This window comes from Lonchura striata, chromosome 1A (assembly GCF_050655825.1).
Source record: "Lonchura striata isolate lonStrDom1 chromosome 1A, ASM5065582v1, whole genome shotgun sequence".
NCBI classification, from domain to species: domain Eukaryota; kingdom Metazoa; phylum Chordata; class Aves; order Passeriformes; family Estrildidae; genus Lonchura; species Lonchura striata.
In genome coordinates, this window is record NC_140741.1 from 33,306,138 (window position 1) to 33,331,237 (window position 25,100).

General features: G+C 39.6%; 1 protein-coding gene across 1 annotated transcript in view; it reads right to left on the bottom strand.

Moving 5' to 3' along the window:
• MAPK11 (mitogen-activated protein kinase 11) overlaps positions 1-19,357 on the bottom strand; it is a 30,384-nt gene extending 11,027 nt beyond the window's left edge. Inside the window, exons 1-6 of the mRNA XM_021555213.4 lie at positions 19,191-19,357; positions 6,122-6,251; positions 5,150-5,208; positions 3,979-4,090; positions 1,732-1,761; positions 1,554-1,601 (exon numbers count right to left, since the gene is read on the bottom strand). Coding sequence (XP_021410888.1) covers positions 1,554-1,601; positions 1,732-1,761; positions 3,979-4,090; positions 5,150-5,208; positions 6,122-6,251; positions 19,191-19,303 — 492 coding nt within the window. The 5' untranslated portion in view covers positions 19,304-19,357. The remainder of the gene's footprint in view (positions 1-1,553; positions 1,602-1,731; positions 1,762-3,978; positions 4,091-5,149; positions 5,209-6,121; positions 6,252-19,190) is intronic.
• Between the last annotated feature and the right edge of the window lie 5,743 nt (positions 19,358-25,100).

The following is a 25,100-nucleotide window of genomic DNA, read 5'->3' on the forward strand; positions in this document are numbered from 1 at the left end:
GCTGTTAAGTCACTTATCTGAGCTAGCCAGCATCTCTTTACATAAAAATGTAAGATCATTGAGTATCTCTTGTGATGAGATCCAGGATTATTTATTAAGCTGATGGCTAATCCTTTTCAGAGGGAATAAGAAAATTTCAAGAGCATAATTCAAAATTCCTCAGTTATAATCCAATTAAAAGATCTAAAAAGCCTAAAGAAAAATATTAAGATATAAATAATTCACATCTTTACTTCCAGTATAGTTTAAAAGCATAATTTATTTCTTAAGTAAGTGAAGAAAAATGCATGAGCAAACAAGCACAAATAATGTCGTGAAACTCAAACAGTAATGGCCTTATTTTATAAGGATTTTGGCAATATTTTTCCTTAACAGCTGATCCCTTCCACCAAATGTGCACACACACACACACACACACACATTTTCCTTCCTTTTGCTTCTGTTTCCTTTTTGCTAGTACTTGGAAATATCCACTAGTTTTTCCTATTAAAAATAATTTGAGGAAGTAAAGCTATAAGTATAAACAAAGCAGAGAGCAGTGTAACAAACACTAGCCAGGGAGGTGCACAGATTTCATAATAATAGAAAAAAAAACAGTAAGTCTCCTTTACGTCCAGTACAAAAATACAGTACACATTTTTAGAGTACATGATCAAACGCAGATGACCCACAAAATTTCATGCTGAACATACATGTCTGAAGACATTAAAGAGATAATAATGAAACTCGCTGAACATCTGCAAGTGTTACTAAATCAAACAGGAACTAGTTTCTCACCACAGATCCAGACTACTGCAAGAACCTAACTGCATCGTTCTTACTCATTATTTTGATTTTTTGCTGATCTTGTGGTATTTTGAGTCTTTTCTTAAATCCCTTGCAGCTGGAATAAAGTGATTGCATCACAGTCTTAGAAACAGGAATAAAGATGTTTCTGGCTGTCATGGAGAAAGGTTTAACTTCTCATTCTTAAGCTTAAAAGCTTAGAGAGCTACAAGACATCTTTTCCTTCTCCAGAGTCTCATGCTTACTATGTAGCATATCACACAGACACACTAAAAGTTGTATTTATATAAATGTGTACATCAAAATAGCATTTGGGAAGCAAGGATTATAGGGTTCTTTTTGGTTGTTTGGGTTTTTTTGTTTGTTTGTCTTACTGCCTGTAATTGGTAATACTGGTTTATTTTTTGCCACCATTATTTAATTTAGCTTGTAGGTTCTATAGATACAAAAATGAAAGTTGTTACAAGGCATTTATACATGGCAGATGCAGATATATACCACAGGTCAGACTCTCAAGATATACTCAGTTAAGTACTCACTCAGGGACCAAACTATTACCTATTTACCATCTGTGAGGTACATAGGGATTTTGCAAAGATATTTGTATTCATATTAATTTAACATTTGGGAGAAAACAGAAATGGGCAAATAGCAAACAGATGAAATTAATGGAATGAGCCATAAAAAATGGAAATTAATGTTTTCTTATAAAACTGTCATATTGAGAGTTTTTACAGCACTCTTTGTTAAAACAGCATGATACTCACCCTCAATTCACAGTCTTCATTTACAGCTAGGTTACTGGGCTTCAGGTCCTGTAGCAGAACACAGAGTTAGTCAAGTACTACTTCAACCTTTTAAAATGTATTGTAACTATGTCTTAGTAAAATATTTGATGCACAGAAGGACACAATTCATTTTCATTACCTCAAAGACTGAACTCACCCGATGGATGATTCCAGCTGAGTGAATATACTGTGAAACAAAACAAAACAAAACAAAAAGGGTAAGATTTCAAGTTAGAGGTGAAGGGAGGTTGAAGGCACTTGCCTTTTTTTTTTTGCTTCTGAGACTGACTATTTTATATACAGAAAATATGTATGTCATACCATGTTTAGAGATCAGAAGTATGTCAAACTTCAAAACCTCCCTTTTTTGTCTTATCCAGAATTGCATATTTCAAGAAAGATAACCATGAAGACTAGATTCTACCATGAAAGGCAGCACTCACAGGGATTCTTCTGTATAAAGTCTCTTACCAGTTCAGGATTTGCTCCAAAAAACCTTCCCTGGGTGTCCATGTTGATCCTCTGGTGGCTAGTGAAATCAGTGGCCTAGAGAGCAGCATGGTTGACTCCTACACAATATAAGTCACTTTCCCATACTTTGAACACTGATGTGGGTGAAAGCAGCCAGACCTGCACTCTGGGACAGGTCAGTTACCAAAACACCCACCTATGCATTACTTCAGGTCCACTTTCAAAGTGGTATTTCAGTGGCTATTTTACATAAAACATTTAAAATAAAAAAAATAGAACATCTTACTCTGTCATTGCCTATTGTTCTCTAATTAGGATTAACAGCAAGTTTATCTATGATCTTATCAACCAGCATGAGCAGGGCCTTGAAAATCTTCTATTCTCTAGAGGTGAAGTAATGTTTTTTAGGAGAAGGGATTATACACAAAACCTCTATAGCAACTGAGAAAACCCAAAGAGAACACAAGGGCATTCTTCGTGTTCCAGACCTAAAAACTGTTTATCAGAAGGCAGGGCCATGTCTCAATGTTCCTCACAGCAGCTGCAAGCAGCTGAATGAAGAGGAAGCTAAACCACTGCTATCAACAGAAGGAACTGTGTCCCTGCTCTGCTGAGACACCACAGCAACTCCTCTGGTGCCACCAAGCAGTCATATATAGGATCAAATGTTCTTTTGCTAATGAGACATGAGAATTTAATGAGAATTTCAGTTCCAGAAGAGAGGAGCCACCATCAACCTCTCCCCTTTGAAACAGAGCCAGAAATGCACCTGAGTCCATTTCTGAAATTAATATTCACTTAGAGTACAATTCTTACTATTATTTAGCTTTGACACAACATGGACTAACATTCAAAACCACAAGCAGGATAATTAATGCCAGAATCCATCTTCCTAACTAAGCTATTTACTCACGTAAATGAGGCAAAGCAATTAAGGGCTCAGTTGTACAATTTTTATTCACTAAAATCTGTACTTAAAGTGATGGAACCTGCATGCATGAATAAGAATTACTGTCTCAGGCAGAAGGTGTTTAAAATCATGTAATAAATATATTTCAGAGCCAGTATTTACCATGGCTTGCTTTCAAACATATATTATTTTTCATGTTTAAAATATCAATTACTGTTATGTTAGCTAGTAAAGCTGCTGATGTCTCTCTTTTCTGTTTGCTTTTATCTTGGGAAAATCCATACTGATCTGAGAAAAAGCTTAGCACCTAGTAATGGGAAGCATTACCTATCTTCTCCTGTTTATAGTCACATATTAAACATCAGCAAAATCATATATATTTTGGTTCCTTTGGAAGAAATTTTGCTGTAGATTCATTGCCAATTGCCTGTGTTATTAAAGTGTATAAATTTTAATTGATTTGATTAAAGGAAATAATGACTTTACAGGCAGACTAAGTCCTACGTGATTGTGTGCAGAATTGTACATTGCTGGGATAAATTTCTACTTCCTGATATCTCCCAAAGGATCCAGCTAACTTGGTTATCTCTTTACCCATGTGACGCTCCATAAAAATCAGGACTGTGGTTTTTCAAAGTGGCTCATGTCTTTCAAAGCACAAACGTGAGTTACTTTTCATATTGTTCTTTATCCATTTAATATTCTTCAGTATTTTTGAGACATCATATAGCATGTTATTGTCCTGCAATAGGAACTGAAATAGACACTGATCTAATGTTAACTTTCAAGGGGAGTATTCACATGTATTGTGCATGTAAACATTGATGGGCTTGGGGGTCTATTGCTGGTTAGAAAAATCATCTGATAATTTCTGAAATGATTGATACTATTTGTGCACTTTTAAGACATTAAAAAAAAAAAAAAAAGCGTTTAAAGGATGCTCATTGCAACCACCCTGTCCTCACGACATTTAGATTGCTGACTCATTACTACAACATTTAGATTCCTGGACTCAGACAGTACCTTAAGACCTCGAAGTAACTGATAGATGAGAAACTGTATATGATCATCCGTTAACTTCTGGCACTTCACAATGTTATTCAGGTCAGCACCCATTAAATTTGTCACAAGATATCTGTGAAAATAAAGAAGTGAAGAAAAAACTAACACAAAATGGCAGAACATAAATTCTTCTAAAAGCTTATCCACACAGGCCGTGTAGGTTCCTTTTCCACTGTTTATTAACATATTTTGTCATTTAAATCAGCCGTGAGTTCTAATAAAGCAATCACTGCTATGAGACTTAATAAAATGAAAAATAAAAATACTTGCAGTATATTAGAAGATTTTACCTCTGTTTTCTCCATGACACAGTACAGCAGTGATACATACAACATATTTTTCATGAAGAGGAAGCCTTGCCCAGCATCAAAGTGGCAGCCTGAGCCACCAAAACTACAGGACCTGTAAGGCCCTGGAATATCTGATGATGGAGGGTAATATTAGAGTGGTAGAAATAAAAGTGTTTTGTGTAACTTCCCTCTCTGCTCCAACTGTCTTATTTTTTGACAAATTTTGCAGAAACAGTGATTCTTTCCCAAATACACTGCTGGAACAAAAGCATGCATCTGTCATACCCAATTCCCATTTGTGTAATTTTGCCCCAGAGTCAAAGGGGTTTGGCCACATGTTAATTACTATTTCTTCTGCTAAATAGTTTACTTAAGTGCTTATACAATTATGTAACCCAAGAGGAAATCAGCATGAATCATATGTTTAAGTCACACTGAAATAGTTTTATATTAGCCAGGGGTCTAGCCTAAATTTACATTGCTTCAGTTAACTAACAGAACACTTTCCTTCATTCCTGAACTCTGCTATCTATGTATGAACAAATAATCTACAGTTTACAAACACACAATTGAACTGAAAAAGTTTTAAGTTAATTGGCATTTATGCAGCACAAAATAATTTATCTTTAATCTAATTTAAATAGTTTAAATTTTCATTTAGAAAAGTACAAAAATTAGGTCCATCTCCCTGCCTCCTCTTTTGTGGGAAAGTTGCAAAAAGATTTTTACAAAGCTGGCTGTAGCTGAAAGTCTTTTAGAAATGTATGTTCTTCCTTTTTAAAAGCAGAATGGTATTTATGTACTTAGTAACTAGTCAGAATGATTTAAAATAATTTACTTACACTTCGTTAAAGTTTTCTATTGATGTTGCAGGTGTAAAAACATCAAGCAGTCCTATAACCTGTCAGGTGAAAGAAGGGGAAGGAAGGGACATTTTATTTTTACAAACCTGTAAAGCAACATGTGATTTGTATTGATAGTGCTCAACATTTTTGGGATGAAACTTACAAAAATATGACATATGGTCATACTGAAAACTGACATAGTAGGTGATATAAAGGTATCACCTCAGCCATCTTAATTACAATCATAATTACAAAGAGTAAAAAAAAATAAAGGCAGAATTAATTACAGAAAAGCTGACACATGCCTTATACAATTGTTATACTTTAGATTATGCACACCTTCATGAGTATTCTTGGTCTGTTTTTCTTAACTTTTTTATTCTTTCTCTGGGATATTTTTCAATCAACCATATTTTATTCAGGCTTCAAGTCATTAAGCTACCTTTAAGCAAGTGGATGCTCCACTGAAATCAACTGTTTATCACATAAACTAAGACCAGTACTTAGGTATGTGGGATCTGAAGGTCTACTTTCATTTAGCTATTACACTGTGGTCAATTGCAACAAGATTAATCTGCTCCTAATTTCTCAACAGAATCCACATTCAGCAAAAGCAGGTTTGAGGTGTGGGGTCTTTGTTTTCCAAGGCTGATGTTTCAAGATGTTTCAATAGCAGTGAATAGAATACTTTTATCACTTTATTAGAGAAGAGTATGCTGACTTGTTTAGAGTTTCATTAACCTCACCTTCAAGATTAAATTAGGTATTTTTAAAATAAAAGTTCAACATGTTACTGAAAGTTTCTAAACTCCAGTGGTTTCACTACACCTAAGGTGGCTAGGCACATGTATCTTGGGTAGCTAGACAGTTGCATACACCTTTTTGAAAAAGATTCTACCTAAGTGAAATCAAGCCTATATTGTAAATTTCTGTAATGGAAATCCAAAGGGAAGAACTCACTCCACTTACATTCTCATGCTTCATGTGCTTAAGCAGCCGAAGCTCCCGGTAGGTCCTCCGGGCATGGATAAGTGATTGAAAAGGTCTTGAAAGCTTTTTCACTGCCACCTTCTGTCTTGTTTTGGTATCATAAGCCGAGCTGAAAGAGGGGAAAGAAAAAGTCCATATTGATGGCATGTTCTACAGCAAAGCTCTCAACCAGTTCACTGAAGGAACTTGTAGACTCCTGAGGGCTCTTACCCCTTCCTTTACCCTCTTGCACCTTCTACTCAGGGACTGCAGCTAGACTAGGGAGCTAGTCAGCAGTAACTCCTGAGTATTCAAACACAGGTCCCTTGTTTTCCATCTAGCAAATTACTAATGCTTATGGTACTGTTCAGGACTTATCCCCAGGCAACTCTTTCCCCAAATGGCAGGAAAAGTAAAAAGATAATTAGCTCCATTTGTGCAGCTCCAGCCCCCAGCTCCAAGGCAAGGCTCATAGGGAATATGGGGATTCAAACTGAAGTTTGTTCTTACTGAGCAAATTGGAACCTTTACTAATTAGAGGAACACTGCCTTTGTATCTATGAATATTAATCATTATGTAATCATTAGCTTGAGAGATGATAATGTCCCCAAACTGGTATCAAGTTAGGATGCTAACATAATCATGGCCATGCCTTTCCCAACAAGTGAGGAACAGGCACATCTTATACTCCAGCCCACATATCCACAGCATGTGCTTAACATCCCACAGACAGAGGTGCCCTGCTGAAGAGGACACTAAATATACAGGCAATATTTGCAAGCAAGGGAGACCCACTCTTTTTTTTTTTGGGCATTAGAAAGGCATGACAAGCACAAGCCACAAATAAATGATGTCTCATCTGTGGCACAGGGATAAAAATGATCCCTATATGTATTACTTCATGACACTACATAGTACAATTATAAAAAGATTCTGTTTGTAACCTCCTGTTAAGAAGGAAAAGAATTATTTTAGTTGTTACTCTTACTTATAAAGTAATTGTGTTCAATTAAAATACCTGGAAATTCTCAGTTTAAAGACTGGATAACACTATATGTACTTCTAGAGAGCGCTAAAAAATCAAGAGTCTTCTCACACACTTATCTTATTACAGAACTTTTTGGAATGACAAACACAAAAACTAAACATGAAAAACACATGGAGTAGATTGTCAACAGTCAGCAGTCACATAAAATGCTATTAAGTTCTTCTGCACAGTGTTTTAAACACTCCCACAAATCACTGTAGAACACACCTGGTAGAGACAAAAAACATTTATGGTGCCTGGAGTAGCTTCCAAACTAATATACTGAGCCTACAATCAGCTGCAAATAGGTGAACTCTGACACATATTTGGTGCTATGCTAAAGGCATGAAGAGCCAAGTGAAGAGCAAAGCCTCTATCTGCAGGATAAGCTGGTGTTTCTAACCTGAAGAAACAAAGGATACAATCAAGAAACGTGTAGGAAGAACAGTGGAATCTGAAAGGTGATTGTCCTGGAATTAACCCAACCTCCATGATGCCAATCCAGAATTTCAAAAAGACAGAAGAGAAGCAAGTAGATCTAATCAACAAGTTTACAGTAGGCTCTATGGAAGGATGGAGTCACTCGTGAGATAAATTATATAGATAAGCAGATTACTTAGCTGTTTTTTTGCAAGCATCACAGAAGCAGATCTTCTGGCAAGTTTTAAAGGTGTAGACTGCTGTGGTTTTGCTGAGCACCTCAGAAAGGGCATTTCCTGAGCTGAAGAAAGAATGTATAGGAAGAAGGAGAAGACTGGTATCACTCTGATGAGTGGATGGAAGGGATACAACAGAAACTCGTTCCAACAGTGGGGCATGGACAGTTATTCTGGATATGAGGATGCTGTGTGGCTTAATTACATGGAGCAGCTCAAGGAATGAACAGTGTGAGAAGAACTGACAACAGAAATATCTTAAACTCCATGTGACCAGCCACAAGGACAACATGAAAGTTACAAAAATAAAACTAAAAAACTAAAAAGGAAGCCAGTGCTTAGCTTCTAATATAACAAAGATTAGATGCAATTGCCCTGTGTTTAGCCATGGGCAACAAAGCCACTGGAGAACACTGACAAGTCTCACAAATGCACACTGTCTATAGTCTTCCCTATTTTTGGGGGAAAGGAAATGTTTATCCAGGTAAATAAATAACACTGCTCAAAACAGCAGTTTGCTTAACATCTCAGCTTTTCTGGTAATTCACAAACCTTCCCACTCATGCCTGCACCAGTCTGTGAAATACTGTACACATTATACAGGAAGGTTAGGAAGAATTAGATTTTAAGCTCGTTTTAATGATAAACATAATTCTCTTCCCAATTCTAAGTTCAAATGTGAGTTTCAGTGATTTAAAAACCACTGATCTTTAAGATTAATCGCTTTTTATCTTCTGTATGACTCAAGGCTGCAAAGCTTTCAGATGGTACAAAGCACAATCTTTTTAGCTTCAGTAATTCTTATGACAGAAGCTTTTTAGGCCAAAGATAGAATCTCATAAGGAGAGAAGAGGAAAAGGAAAAAGAAAAAAGGGAAAGGAAAGTTGAATCCTGAGACCTTCAACAGGAAATAATGAATTGAAGCTGCACAGGCCAGGAACTGACTTGGTTTAAATGAGTGCTCCCACACTCAACTAACCGTACCAAATTATAATCAGAGCTAATGCCTTCAGACTCCTTCCTTGCCTGGTTTACCATCATCATAACTCAAGTATTAATGGTAAAGCATTCAAAAATACGTTTTATGTTGTTTGAACAGTCTTGTCTGTCAGATTTAAGGAGGACTTGCATATGTGATCTCTGCAACTGCCTCTGTGATCATATTTTAGATTAGATCTCTGTCTTGCTATTATATCATCATAGCTACGATCTGGTTTGTCCTCTGTATCCCTCATCAACCACTGAGTAAACTACTAGGTGGCAGGAGTTGCTTCCCTTTCTTTGTGATTTCCACATGAATGCTCAGCTTTCAGTGTAGTCCCTGGAGAGGACATCTCTGGTTCCAGTCAAAGCAAAAATATAGGCACACCTGTGCTTGGCACCTGTAAATCCTTCCTTGGGGCCTGTAACAAGTATGATTAAAATGACTGAAAATTGGTTTTTAAAAAAAACCCCAAATCCATGCTGTTAACTATTTTGATTTAACAGGGAAGAAATGGGTTAGAGGCCTATTGTCATGGCTTAACCACAGCTGGCAACTAAGTGCCACACTGCTGCTTGCTCACTCCTGTCCACCTCCACCTCAGAAAGTGTAAGCTTTATGTGTTGACATAAGAACAATTTAACAATTGAAACAAAATATAATAAAATTTAATCATAATGCCAAATAACACTACTATAGATAGACTTTTTATCATAATTTAGAAAGAAATAGAATTACCACTGTCTTTTTAGTTAACAAGAAACAACTTTGTAACAATCATAGCAACAGCTATTTCAGATATGATCACTCTTGACCCAGAACCCATAAGAGTTATGACACATTTTTTGCTGTCTCTCCTTTTCAAGATCAAGGATAAAAAGCCATTACTCTGCTGGGATGGCATCATTTTCACATAGATTAGAGACTTTGGTTTAGTGTTGTCAACTCCTATATTTAATGACTCTATTGAAGTTCCACTAGATGAAAAATCAATTTTTAGTTATATGCACATTTCCCAGTTCTTAAGATTTCAGAGAAAAGTTTAAACATAGGAAGCTACTGCAGTCCAAAAACTCAAGAGGCAGAAAGCATAGGATTTTAACAGACTCAAGATAACTTTATAACTTTTGATGAGATATGGATTTTGGTAGTTGATGTTTATGACTATGGCTGTATATACAGTAATTTCACTAGTATCCATCATGGTTGCAGAGCAGTAAAACTGGACAAACACACAGTCATGTGTGAAGCCTGCTCAGAACCCTCAGGGATTTTGGGACTAGAAGTACACTATTCACCTGTGGCTACTTAGTCTTTGGGGTCAAATTTGCTTCAGCAGCTGGAGGGCTGTTTGTAGGAGCCTGATCTTAAAAACCACACATGGAGCCAACCTGTATCCAATTTAGTAAACTCCAGTATTCAATACAGGAAGAATCCTTCCTGAGATCAGCTGCTCCCCTTGAACTACAGCCAGTCCCTGAAATTCCTAATGCTTTGGACTCGGAGAAGCTTACTAGCTGGGCACAGCACTACCCACAGTGCCTGGGAAAAGTTCATGTTGAATGCAGCGCTCAGTCTACAAGTTCTCTTCATTCCTGGAGCCAGCACAGACGTAGCTGATGCAGAATGAAGGCATGACCCAAAGCTGGTTGCACATGATGCCAGTGTGATGTCTCCAGCAACATTCCCATTTGCTGTAGGTTACCCGTGTCAGACAATATTCCATGCCCATCAATATTCCTTTCCATCACTCTGGATAACCACAAGATTTTGATTGTCTACAAAGTCTTTCAGAAGTATTATAGCTGTACAATTATTTAGGTATATGCAATCTAAGCAACTGATTTGGGGTTAGGTGCAAAACCCAGACAATTAACTTTCCGGATTTTTAAAAAATATAATTCAGTGACTTAGCTTGCAAGGTTGTTACCTTTACATCATCAGACGTTTGACAACTGGCTAGACACACTATACTAAAACTTGTAGAGAATGCTGGACACAGCACGTGTGACAGCGACAGTGGGTCTGAAGTTTCCCCATATTGTTCCAGGATTCTATTTTTGTTTCTTTTACTGCAGCATGAGTTTCTTTTCTTTACTGGGTCACATTCCTCCAAAACATGCAAAAATTCCCCATTGCATATAACTGTTAAGAGAAAGACAACAAAAAGAAAGAAAACTCCAAAAATACAGTTCATGCTCAAAGTACAGATTCACAAATTTGAATTCTTATCTGCAGACCTCAGCACCCTTTCAAGTACTCACTGACTGCTTCCACTGGAGGAGACACAAACTTCCTTGTGGACAGATGTCCTCTTAATTTTTAAAATCCTAAGTTTCTGAGAAAAACAAAGAGCAGCAGAAGGGTCTGTGTGAGCAGGAATTGAAGGGGAAAGAACTGAAGAAGGGTCAATACTCACAGAATCTCATTACTGATGGAAGCAGCCCTTACGGCACCATGCACTGGCAAGTAAGATAGAAAAGAGGGACCACAGGAACACTGCCCTGGGACATTTTCTAGTAATTTCATGTAATTTGGGTTCCTAGAACTACAGTGAATAATCACCCTTTCTTGCACTTCTCATAAATGTCATGTAAGTGAAAGAAAGTAAGCACATGAACAATATGGATTTTATTTTTTATTTGCAGGATTTAGTTTGTGAGCTTAGGTAAATCCTAGAAGACAATCTTATTCTTCTTCTTTAAAATTTTTATTTATTTTAAATTTAAATAAAAACCTACTTTTTATGGAATATGGAGTAGTCATGAAAAAAGCACACACAGCATCCATCCAATACTGGTAAATAGACCATATCAGCTACTGGCAGTGAAGCAAGAAAGCAGAAAACAGCTACCCACAGACATTTTAAGTAAGGCAGTAAAGTAAACCCAGGAAATGGTTAAATTGTTTCTTCTTTATAAATGTTTAGCTACTTTTTTGCAAGTTCATGTTGGTGGTTTTCACTCCCTAAGAGCTAGCTGTAAGGTTTGTTTGCTGAACTGCACAAATCACAACATATATGGGCATCAAAAGGAGACCATAAAGAAAAATTAGATGGTGGAAAGAAAAAACAGCATGAGGATGTAATGGGAAGCTCTGAAACTAGATGTTAATCTTCTCATTAGACAAAAACCCACACTTGCTCGATGATGACAGGTTATTGTACTGTAAAAATTACATCCCCTCACTTGGGTATTATTCCAACACACATGAGCAGTAGCATCAATGGTTTTGATTTTAGTACAATGTCTGTTAATTCTCTCAGATTAATTTACCCCTAAATCTAAACTTATCTCTTATATATGGCACATAATTGTTCTATAGCAACATAAAAGGATGTTGTTTTTTTGTCTTATGCAGTCATTGAAAATACTAAAAAATAATAATTCTCCACATGTTTATGTGAATACATCACCAGTTTTCATTCAAGGGAACCTGATCATAAAAGTGCTGTATCAGCCTCTGAATCCACAAGCCATATTTTATTTTTTGATCTGTGTCCTGTGCCTCCACAGTGACTTAAACATTTAAATAACTTTATTGAGGAGCAGTCACACTTTTTTAGGTGAAGCTACAGACAGCACAGCTTATGTCAGTGGAAATGATGTATTTAAAATCATGGTTGTGAGAAAAACATACAGAAGGTTGGGGTCATAAGATGTTAGCTTCCTCAGCCTGTGCAACCAGCTCATGGATACTAAAATAATCATGTTTTCTACATAGCCTAAGCACAATGTCAGTAAGTAAACAAGAGTATCAGTCAGCTGCCACTAAGTCAGTACACTGCTAGTGACAAATGTGTTCCATTCAGTGTTAAAAAAAAAACCCAGAAACACTGATAGGAGTAATATACTGTGGGCTTTGAAGCTTCAGCTAGAAGTGCTTGCAGTTAATCTGGATATAAAGTTTAATATGAAAAACATCAGTGCTTTCAAAAGCATTAAACAAATCCATACAGAAAAAAATCTCACTTATATTTTGTCCTTCTTTTTCCTATTCCTCCCCCCACTTTTCCTTCACATTTCCTGTTTCCTCTCTCTACAACAGCCAAAATATGAAATGGTAGCAATTTATTCCCAGGTTACCTAGGGGTTTGAAATGCCCTCCCCCTTCCTGACTGTATGGGCAGAATTATGATATTGTATTTTTGGTATGAAACAACTAAGAGGTTCTGAAATTCAAACAGCTTCTTGTGAAGCTGTACTGAAGCAAGCAACCAGGCCCTAAGACTTTCAGGTATTTGGGACAGGGACTGTGCTCCCAACTGTAATCATGGCTGACAGCAGGACAGGAAAGAAGGCAGCTATGCCACTGCTGCCGCATGTAGTCAAGAAGGTAAGTATCATAAAAAATATATATTGAAGTATGGACAAAGAAGACCTTCAGAGAATACCCTCTGCTAATGTATTCTTACAGCCACACACAGAAGGCTGCCATTCCTCCGTGACCCTTGTTGCCTTTCTGCCACAACTGGTTCACATCATGCTTCTCATCTCTCTACCATCCCATGCCTCCCCTTTCTCTAAAAAAGATCTCAGTAATTCCCTGTGAAAGAAAACCTGCACAATATGAAGACCCCACTTCTTAACCTTGTCTTTTCTTCACCTTTCTTAAAAACATCTCTATCACCCTTCTCACACACATTCTGCTCCCAAGCTACTCCACAAGGTTAGTGACAGCACCCTACATAGAAATCTCTGTCACAGCAATTCTCAGCCTTTCTCATTCTTCTCCACAAACACCTCCTTCATTAAAAGTCTTATTAGACATTCTCATTTAAAACAGGGAGCTTGACACCACTAATTATCATCCTGCTTCCCTTTCCTTTCCCAAGTCAGTTAACTACACTGTTCCAACAGCTGGAAAATAGTCAGGATGAAACCAGACAAAAGAAGGACAAGCAATCTACATTCCACCCTAGTTTTCCACAAAACCACTCTCAACACACTCCTTATTTGATGTCTTCCCAGCCAGTGCTCAGAAACACCCTTCCGTCTTCCTTCATGTACCTTTCACAAAAAATTCCTAAATTCTTGACCTTCCTTGGCTTTGTAGATGTAATCCCACTGTGCTTTTATTTCTAATGGCTATTTCTTTATGTTCCTCTGAGGGTCTTTTTCACTCTGCAACATTTTTTTATTGCTTTGCTTATTTTCATCCATTCACTCCAGCAATACTGCTGCGAAGATCCTCTTTCTAAATGGTAACACTGATCATGCAACCCCTTTTATTTAGTTCTCCTCTCCATTGCAACCTCACCTTCAAGGTCTTGTTTCTAAGTATTGTTATCACATATACTGACTTTTAAGAGCTGTCCTGCTTGGGGTCCTAGACTGGGTCTCATATCAGCCTTCATTTCAGTTTTCAAGCAAGTGTTTGAATATGCTTAGAGGGGTCCATTGTAAATATCTGCATAACTAAAGAAAGGCATAAGTACTTTCCTTTTGAATGCCACATACCAAAAATAGACAACTATCAGATCTTGGACACCAGTATTTTAACAATGTTGTGGGAAAAGTTTCCCATAATTATAACCATTTGTAAGATGAAGTTTAGCCCCAGTATTTATATTGGAAACAAAATCTTTAATCAGAAAGCAGTCCAAAGGGAGTCCACTAAAATCCACATGTGCCTGGGATTGTGCATTTAGCCTGAAAAGATCTACACCATCTTCCAGCTGTATTTACATACAGCAGTTGTGTGTTACTACTACTCTAAAAGTTTATCTCATCTCAGCATTTACTATTTAAAGTAGCATGCAGTGCTACAGTGATACACAGCACAACTCCAGTAACCTGATCTCACAGTTGAAATCATATACTTAGCATCACTACAGCTAACTAAACAGATACTTAAAAAAAAAAATCCAAAAAACCCACAACCTGAAATCATCAAGTACAATCTCGGATGAAGGAATTTTTCTCTTTGTCAGCTAGATTCAATTTATAGCAGCTTTTAAAACCCTCACATAATCCTGAGTTGTCCTAACATGTCATAGACTTCCCCAATGTGAGAAGGATGGTATCAGCAGTGTTATGTTCTAGTACTGCAAGCTAATGACCTCAGAACATTTGTGAGTACCATTTAACTAGAAGCACAGAATGGGTTGAATGGCAGAAAAGAAGGGGTTAAACTTCAAGATTAGAGCCTTCTGCTTCTATTTTTCCACTTTTACTTCCTCAAAGCAAACTGTAGCCCAAACACCTTCCCTCATTTTTACCCAAAATTAGCCAGGACAAAAACTTTTATTACTCTTAAGCATGTGCTTAAAGTTAACAAGGTAGAAGGATGTCGTAAATTACTTAAGGCGGGGTTTGCTTTCCTGCTTTTTTTGAACTGAAGCCTGTGCCACTACACTCTGACTTAACAGGTCTCTACTTAAACATGTGTTCGGTCACCTGAGCTGGTGTTAGGCATTGCATAGTCTTAAAAGAGATTGAATGTAAACACTGTTGATGCCAACAGACTCTGAGAAAACAGTGCAGGAGTTTATGGTTGTGAAGAAACTCTGGACTCAGTTTGGTTCATCTTGTAAGGTCTGTTCTTTCCAAAGAAGGCAGAACACAGAGCTTGCAATATGTTAATGGGAAACAACCTGTTGGAGAGATCAGAGCCAGCATGCTGCAGAATGCCATCAATCCCTCCCAGGCAAAAATAGGACTAAATAGGTTAGAAGACAGTTTACAAAAGCTGACATAAAAAGAGGAATACAGGCTTTAAAAAGATCCAAAGAACAGGAAACCAAAAACCTATATATGTTACATAATTGGTGGTATAATAAGAAGTCTTTTTAAAAGATGAAGCTCTTTCTCAAGCGGGTAGCAATGCCACCTCCCAGAGGAAAAGGTGGTCAGGTATCAACCCATAGTGGAACCACCAGGACAACATAGCTAGAAGGCACAGATGCTCCAGGCTAAAGGTCCTTTTTATAAGCAATACCACTGGGACAGCTGGAATACCCAAACACAGCCAGAATTCTTATTTTAAAAAGGGAAAGCATAAGGAACAAGAATTTAAAACTCAGTTTGACCTGAGACATAGTCACTTTTCTCTGGAATTAAACAGAAAGGGTTGTAGATTAAGACTACCTTGTGAAAGTAAGGTATCTTGCTTCCTATTTAAATGGCTTAATATAACTTAAATGCTGCAAAATTCTCAATTATTTGAGTGTCTGATCCCTTAAGAGTGAACCAGCTCTTTGACTTCTGTGAGAGGTAATTCAGCTATAAAGGCTGGACACCAAATATGCATTCCTTGAAGAAAACTTTAAATTTAACCAAATTTTAGCTTGAGAAAGAGTTTAAATAATTGTCTAATAATAAAAAATTCTCACCTTGATAGGCAAAGCTATAGCACAAAAAGAAAACAATCCCAAACCAAACCAGTTTGATACTTGCCAATAAAACCCAACCCTTAGCAAAAAAGAGAAATTAAGCAAAACATACTGTTGAAAATGCCACTGATAACTTTACTTGTAATTAAACTACACACTCCCACCCCCTACTCCCTGGCTTTAAACTTTATTTCCTAAACTTAAAAAGTCAGATCTGACAGCAGCAAATGACAGAACATACAGGAGCTTGAATGGCCATAGGGAAAAGTTCAGGCAAAAGAAAGTCTTGCACAGAGCTAAAGCACAAGAGTAACATAAAAAGTAGTTCAAGGATTAACTGCTTGAGGGAAAGACCTCACAGTTCTCTCTGTGATTCACCTAGATGCTAAGGTGCAACTCCACTTTGCAGTGCAGCTGCAAAAAACCAAATGTTCTTTGTAATATGTCATTAAAAAACTGACAAAAGAAGTAGAGCTCTTTATACAAAGGATGATTTGGGTTTATACCTAATACCTATTCCACATCTAAATAAAAAACAAAAAAACCACCAAACAGGAATGCACTGTGCTTGGTACAGATATATCTCTACAAGTGAATCATCTGTTTTAAACCAGTAGTATCTGTCTCCATAGCATATTTGATGCATCCGCAACTAACTCAAACACAAATTCTACTGGACACATGAAATGCCAAAAAATTGGCCCAAAACACAGCCTCCTGACACAAACTGCTCTACTGGTTTTGAGCTGCCAGCAAAAGATGCTTAAATGCAAGTATTTACAGTATGTTTCTTATTATCAGTTATCAATTCAGTTATCCAAGTCTACGGGCTATGACAAATAATTTACTGTGAAAAAAGAAAAGGGTAGGCCTAGAGAAGAGTTTCACTGAGGTAGAAAAAATTTGTTACAACAACTCTCTTCTCATTTCAAAGCCAGCGTTTGGAGTTCAGGACCTTGGCTGCTATTCATTAAAGCACTTAAGAATTTGTTTAATTCTAGTAGTTTCTGTAAGACTTGGATATGTTTTTAGATATTTTACTGAATAGGAGTACAACTATTCACAGAAGCAATATAGCATATTACTCAAGGGAATGGCTGCATCTCGTAGGTCTCTTGGGTAAAGCATATGCACACAGAAAAAAAAATCAATTTCAATAGACTCTAAAAATAGATGGCTTTTCTCAGAGAGATGCATACCTTTTCCTCATATTCAAGCTTCTGTTTGGGTTTATACTTCATTGATGTTAACAAGCCTATTAATATAGAGCAATGTTTTATTGCTATATTCTATTTTTAAATGTCTATTTTAGAGTAAACCTTTCTCATAGCATGTTCCAGTTTCCATTTTACATCTTCATATCCTAGGCTTTGCAATTGATAAAAATTACTAGGATTTCCTTGGCTGTGCAGTTTCAAAAACCAAAGCACCAGCTGTGCTGCAAGTGAACCACGACATGTTTTCACTTCGTTTGCAATTTCTCAAAAGTCTTGACATCTCATTATAAAATTCAGTAAAGTAGGTCTTTCCCTCAAAACTATGTCAGCATAAATAGGGAAAGTAACCAGAAATTCAGTTTCAATTGGAACACAGAAGTAGTTACTCTGCTACTGTATATCCATCCAGGCTCTTAGTTTACTTTCTCCTCTTCTCTTTCACAAACTAAGATTTTTATAGTGTAAATAAATTTAGTCGTTGTGGAACTATTCCCAGCATCTGCTCGGAATAGTTAGCACATGCTAACTACAATGCCAGGTATGACACTCACATGGTATTGGCCTAGACCTCCCTGGTGCAAGCATAAATTAGAAATAATAAAAAAAGATAAGAATCCAAAGATACTTCACACCAGTTCTGAGTGTTTCTGCTGATAGTTGAAGGTTTTTTAAAAATGCATGTTCCTAGTTTATGTGCAAACTTGGACATTTTACAGAGCTAGAGAATGAAGTAACTAATACAAAACTCCATAAATGTTCTCTAGTATCTGACTAGAAAAAGTGAGAACTACTGCATGAGCTTAGAGCATGGCAAAACCCAAAGTTTTAAATAATTTTTTTTAGTATTTTTATTTAAAGTAGTACTTGCATTTAAAGGCCCTTTACGGATTGTTTTACATATTTCCACTCGCCCAGCTTACAAAAGAAACACGACTCTTTCTCAAAACCCCTTAAACGCCATTATTATTTCCGAAAATTGACTCAAAGCTTTTATAAGCATAGTAAAGTGTGCATCAAATACTAAAGTAACAGCCCAGCCTGCACTGGGAGTTCCCGAGAGTGCAAGGCTGACGTAAGAATTATCAAAGAAAGATAAACGCTCTATGACAACATGTGGCAAACCCTTCTAAATCCTGAAGACGCCGAAGCCCTTGGGAGGCAATCTGTCCTAATTTGCCACTCCCGCCCCGAAAGCACCGGGTGAGCACCCCGCCCTCCCCCTCAGCCTGCCCGCCGGGGGCTGCTCCCATTGTCTCGGCGGACAGGGAGAGCGCTCCCCGCCGCGGATGTCCCGCTCCAGCCCCGGCTGGAAGGGCCGCGGCCGCCGGGGATCCCTCCCGGCCAGCGGCGGACCCCGCTCGGACAGCCCTGCCGCAGCCCGTCCTCCCCGCTCGGAACCGCCATGACTGTGCAGGATTCCCGGCTTCGGGGCAACTCTCCCTCCGGCGGGAGCAGCACCAGCCGGCAGCGGCCCCGCGGCGGGCGGTCACTCGGAGCTGCCGGCCCGGGGAGCGGCCCGGCGGCGGCGCGGAGCGGAGCTCGGGGGTCGGCCCGGGGCAGCGGCCGGAGGGCGGGCAGGGGCGCCCCGGGCGGCGGGCGCGGTTGCCCGGGTGACAGCGCGGCATGCCCGGCCCCGCGGGGCCGCCGGCCGGGGCAGCGGGCCGGGAGCTCCGGCGCCGCTCACGCCGGTGCCCGGCGGACACGCCCCCGCCCCGCTGCCGCCGCCGGCCCCGCCGCTGCCCGCACACCACCCTCGGCGCGGCGCGGGGGCTCCCGCCTGCCCCGCATTGTCCTCGCCGCCCGCCGGCTGCACCTGCCGGCTCCCGGCCCCTCTGCCGCCGCCCCGCACCTACCAGACGGAACCGTAGGCGCCGGAGCCGACGGGGGTGAGGTTCTGGTAGCGCTGGGGCACCTCCCACACCGTCTTGTTGAGCTCCTGCCGGTAGAAGCCGCCGCGCTCGGACATTTTCGCGGAGCCGCCGGCAGCAGCGGCAGCAGCAGCAGCAGCCGCCCCTCAGTCGAGGCTGCACGGCCGGCGCCGGCGGGGAGGAGGGACCGGGAGGGGAAGGGGAGGGGAAGGCGGAGGCCGAAGGGGTGGGGGCAGCGGCCAGGGCCGGGGGAACCCGGGTGGGGATGAGGAGGGGGATTGACGAAGGGGCTAGGATTCCCGGGGCGGCTCCCGGTGTCTTTCCGCGGGGCCGCCCAGGGGGTTGCGGGGAGTGGCGAAGCGGCGATCCCGCCCCGGAGCATCGCAGCCGGGGCGGTGACGGACCGGAGCGGCGGCCTCGCCGCATCGGCCGCCCTTGCCCGAATGTGCGGGAAGCGCCCGCGCCGCCGCCTCTGCTCCCCGCGGGGACGGGCGGACCCGGCCATCCCGCCCTTCGCCTGGTGTCTCAGGCTTTCTAAAGCCTTGCTGACACCTTTCTTACTTTGCCACGGCCACCTGAAGTTCCTTCTGGGCCCGCCAGGCTCCCCCCTTCCCCGGCTGGAGCTGCAGCACCAGCGGCGGTGACCCTGCGCCAGTGCGGCCCCCCCGCTCACTGATGGAGCCCCGGGCAGGTCGGGGGTTTTCTCGGAGTCCTCTGGTACCTAAAATTTCCCCTTACCGCATTGACTCCCGCATGCAATCATCTGAGTCCTCTTCCTTTTCATCAAGTAAGACTCGAGCCCTCAAGACAACCGATAATCCTGAAAGCTCTAAAAGTCCAAAATTCATGCACCAGTTAAAGGTTCTCTGACTTTTTTACTGTGTGTTTTAGTCTCTCCAAAATACCTTATACAATATCTTGATGAGCTCCAAAATCATTGCAGCACTACTGCAATGCTACCAGTTTATTTCTTTATGTATTGTTTCTTTCTATGGCTTCTTATGCTTCTTTGATCACCTGTAAGTAACTTGTACATAGCCTGTTTGCATAGATTCACTGTACTGGGATTGCCTTACACTGCCTTTTAATCACTGTGGAATATAAATCCTTGCTTTTCAGGACCCTCATATACTATGGAGGGTTTGCTTTGGCAAATTGGTGTTCAGTTTGTGCTAGGACATAATGTTAGTGTAGAGAACACGTATGCTTCAATAGTTGTGAGCATGATGAGACAGAAGACAAGTGTTATGGGTGCTCCAAACACCGGATGGTTCAAGTTCCAGCTCTGAAACCTCAGCCCATGTTGCATGACAAGACTTCCATACTAGGACTGTTCAAGTGAACAGCACCAGCAACTTGGCATTTGCTGGGTGCATTTCAAATTAAAAAAATACACAAATGGTACTACTGTAGCCATTTATCTGCAGCCATCCACTCAAAAAGTACTAAGTGCTCCTAAAGCAATAGTCTAGTTCTCACTTCTAACCCCCTACAGTGCAGACCTCTCCAGTTCTCTCCAGACTGCTTCTTGGTCCCGCTTGAATTTCTATGCTGAGGGCATAGTGCTTGAAGAAAGTGAAAAGTGTAAAAAAATCCAACAATACATTAATTTATCTTATTTTTCTGAGCACGACTCTATGGAGTTTTAAAAACAGAGTAACAGTGCAGTGACACTTCACCAAGCCAAGAAGAAATGTTTCTGTCACTGCCATCCCCAGTCCTACTTGCTCTTAAAGTAAGTGGCCCCAAATGTTTTCCATTGCTAAAATGGAACAAATACTCCTACTTCTTGACTTTTATTGTACTTTGTCTCTAGGGGTGTTTTGGTGTATTAAATTATTTCTTTCTAACTGTAGCCATGATTTTTGGAAGTTGCATCTGTCCATGTCTATCCAAGCTTTTAATTGTGCAATTTCCACAGGAATTTATTTTTAATACTATTGGTTAATATTGGTAAATGTTTACAGTTGGTCTCAATTTTCTCTCTCTGTCACTTTCTGTCAGTTATTTGTGTTGCAGTCATGACTCTTAGACTGTGCTTGATATCGTTTTATTTGATGCTACGTATATGGTCTTCTACTGTGTTTAATGAGGGAGATAATGGAAAACATCAAGATGCAAAGACTGTGAGTTGTCTCAGAGTTAGGTAGGTTCCAGGCCTCCAGGAGCCTCCCATAAAGCAAGCTCTGACAGCTGCCTTTCCCATGGCAGAATCAGCTCATCCATCTTTGCCATCTCTGTGAAGGAAGAGGAAGAGGCAGAGACAGCTCCCTTGTCAGCTGGATTCTTCTCTTTTAGTTGCAGTTTTACAGGAGGTGTGAAGGCATGAAGAAAAGATAAGGTCACAGCTTCTGTACATACGTTGCCTTCTTAGGAACTTTCAATGTCTGTGAAATGTCTGTTACTTAAAACTGAGCCTGAAGCTGTGTTGGGACTCCCACGGACAGGGAGAGCCCATGAAACTACTGTGGACACTGCATACCCTCCCCTCCTTGCCCTGACGGCATCCTCACCAGGGCAAGGGCTGATGGCTGAAGTGCAGTGGGCAGTGAGAATCACTGCCCTTCACATAGGGCACAGGGCTGGGAGGGGCACCCATGTGCTGCAGTGGGGAGGCTGAGGCACCCAGGCAATTTGTGGGGTGGGATCAGCTGTGTGATCCTCTGGCTGGTGAGGGAGCCCTGGATTCAGGCATGCAGAGGCTGTGTCCCCGGGCAGGGTGGGATGCAGTCCCTCAGACACACAGCAAATCTAGCAGGTACCAAAGGAAGAAAACTTGCTGGCAGAGCACTAACTTTCTTGGGGCTCTTGTCCCACTGCATACTCAAACCCTACATTACTCTCATTAGAATAAACCTCAGTGAAAACAAAGGAATTTATTATTTTGGCCAGTTGTGAGTTACTAATTTCCAGTTGTTCCTAATTCCTATTTTTTTGAGTTGGACTTGATGATCCTGATGGGTCCCTTCCAACTCAGTCTATTCTATGATTTTCCCTACATTTTTTGTTTGATGTATTGCAGAAAGCTTGCACATCTTTCCTACCCTCCTCCAGGCTCCTTTCAATTATCATTTATTCTCTGTCTCTCGTTCTGTTTTTATATTCCATTTAGAATTTTCAAATTTAATATATAATGGAGTTCAAAGATTGTGATTTTCATACTAACAATAAACGTGAAAACTCAATGAAAGAAAATGCCAACTTAGTACTGAAAACATAAAATTTCCTAGTGGAAAACATCATAATATTACTGTAAACTCAGCACTGATTTTAAAAAGACTTTGAAAAACATAGAACAGACTGCAGATCAGAGGTCAGACCATTCTCAATACAATTGCTGTGAATATAGGATAGTTCTAACTAAAAATCTACCAAGTATTACTGAGGTTTTACGATGAACCGCCGTGGTTTTTTGCTATATCTGTTACGTACTTAACTTTGTACTTGGAGGATGTCCATTAATGGATTTCACCTGAAGTTAATAACAGTAAACTAAACATAGTAATGCTGTGAAGGTGCTTCCTTTCTTTTGAAAATGTAGGGTATATGTAACATCTTCATAAAAGAAAGATTTATTTTTATTATATTTTTGTTAATTTTTATATTTTTAATATTTTTATTATTTATTTATTGGTTTTATTTGCAGGCTCTTGTGAATTTCTGAAACTACATCTACAAATATGTAATTATAACATAGGAAAGCTGCCACTGTTTGTAATGCCTGAAAGACAAAGTACAGACATCAGGAAAGGCTAAATGAAGCCCTTAGTAAATAGCAAGTCAATCATTACCTACTCCAAACACATTGGTTTCCATAAGATTGCTTTGCCAGGGACCATGTATCTTTGTGGCTGAATCACAAGACACTTGTTGCCCATGAAATTCTCTTACGTATTTCTGCTATTAACTCACTGTTGCCAAATGCCTCTTTGGAAGGCTTCATAGCACCCAAGTTGATTCAGATGACCTGCTCCAGCCTGAGACTATTTTGTCCTGTTAGGTCTTAGATATTTAAACTGGAAAAGCAATTTTTTATCTTAAGAGAACATGAAGGGTCTTGCATTGGAGAAAACAGTTAAAATTTAGTTACTCATTTTGAACCTCAAGTTCAAAGTCCAAGGCATTTCATACCTATAATGAGGTGTGAAGTCAAATGGGAAATCCTGCTATTGATTGAGGACTTTAAAATCTGGGTTAAATCCTAGTAATTATATGGCAAGAATAGGTTTCTATTCTTTCTGAGAAGAGAGATTCTAATATGGCTTGAGTTCAGAGCTCAGGCTTCGTTTCCTTTCTTTCCACATTCTTTCTCTGTGGAATTAGGATGGCCACTAGATATCTCTGTGATTGTAATAACACTTGCACTAGCTATGTTTATTGTTTGCAGACATTGATAACAATTTTTCACATATGCCTATCATACTGCTGTGGATGCAAGGTGGGAAATATTTTATAATATCCTGTTAAAAATGTAATTCTGACCAAAAAAAAAATCAGTGTCCTTTACCTGAAATTATTGAGGAGTGTATCTTGGCCTCCTGGAGTCTACCAGATCAGTGTGGCAGTGTTTTTTCTTCATGCAGGAGCAACACAGGGCTGTTATTCTAAGATCATGATGCTATTAGATTTTTCAATGTGATTTGGGCTGCAGGCATGCTGGCAATTGGTGTCAGAAGTCCCCAAAGTAAATTAAATAAAATGCAATATCCTGCTCAGTCATGTCAACAAAGGCTTCTCAGTGTATGTACATTCAGAACAAGGCCATCACCAGAAAAATAAATAGAGATTTAACTTTAGAATAATTCCTAATTAAGTAAATAAAGGTCCAGATATGAGGAAAGGCTGAGATGGGCTATTCATATATAGTGCTATATTTTCACTTGCAATCCATGTAATTATGTTGCCTGCTGAATCACAACAACACCATGATGCTATATTCTTATGCATAATACAGCATCAGTCAAACACAGTCTAATATTGACATGTATAATCAGTAGCTGTGGAGAGCCCAGCACTGCTCCCATTCAAGTCAAATTTCGTTATGAGAATGGCAGCAAGAACACATTGTTCCAAATTCATTCATTTGGGCTTCTGTCCTGAATATACATCAGCTGTAAATTTTTTCACAGTGACTGAAGGTACTCCAAAGACAAGAGCAGATGCAGACGTAAGAGCCCACATACACCCAGCTCTGTGATTTTCTGATGCACATTAAGAAATCACACTCAAGGAAGACTGTTTAAGCGACTATTGTGTTGTCTCTTTGGCTCCAAAGAACACCATGGGTTCTTTGCATTGTGAATCATGAATTCTTCTAATCACAATCCAATAATAATTATGTATTGAGGTGTCAATCTGGCTAAAATTGTGCTTATTCTACATGCAAAGTCAATATGAAAAAGCTGTTACTTACAGGACTTCTAAATGTCAAGGAGTTGTAGATGTGTACAAACTTGCACCCACACCCGTAGGGCAACTCTGCCTGATGCCCGTGAGCTTTGGAATATGGTAAACTCTATTACAGTGCTTTAAAAATATGCAAATATTTGCAGTTGAGGGAAAACAATATGAAAGCAATATCTGATTCAGCTATAACTCTTAATGAACACTTACAGAAAATTGATACCACCGCTAACTTGTAAAAGCAGAACACAAATTTCTAGTAAATTAGCCCGACTTAGTATGAGGTGCATGTATTCACATGCCTTCATTTGCCATCTGCTACTCATCTGCAGAATTTCACACTCCAATCTGGTGCTGTTCATTTCCCATAAAGCAGTTACATTCAGCCTTGTCATACTGAAAATACTGCATTCTTCTTCATAGTGGTTTTCAGTCATTATTAAGATTTTGTGAGGATACAACTCAGGCAGTTTGAGAAAAATGGTACAAGTT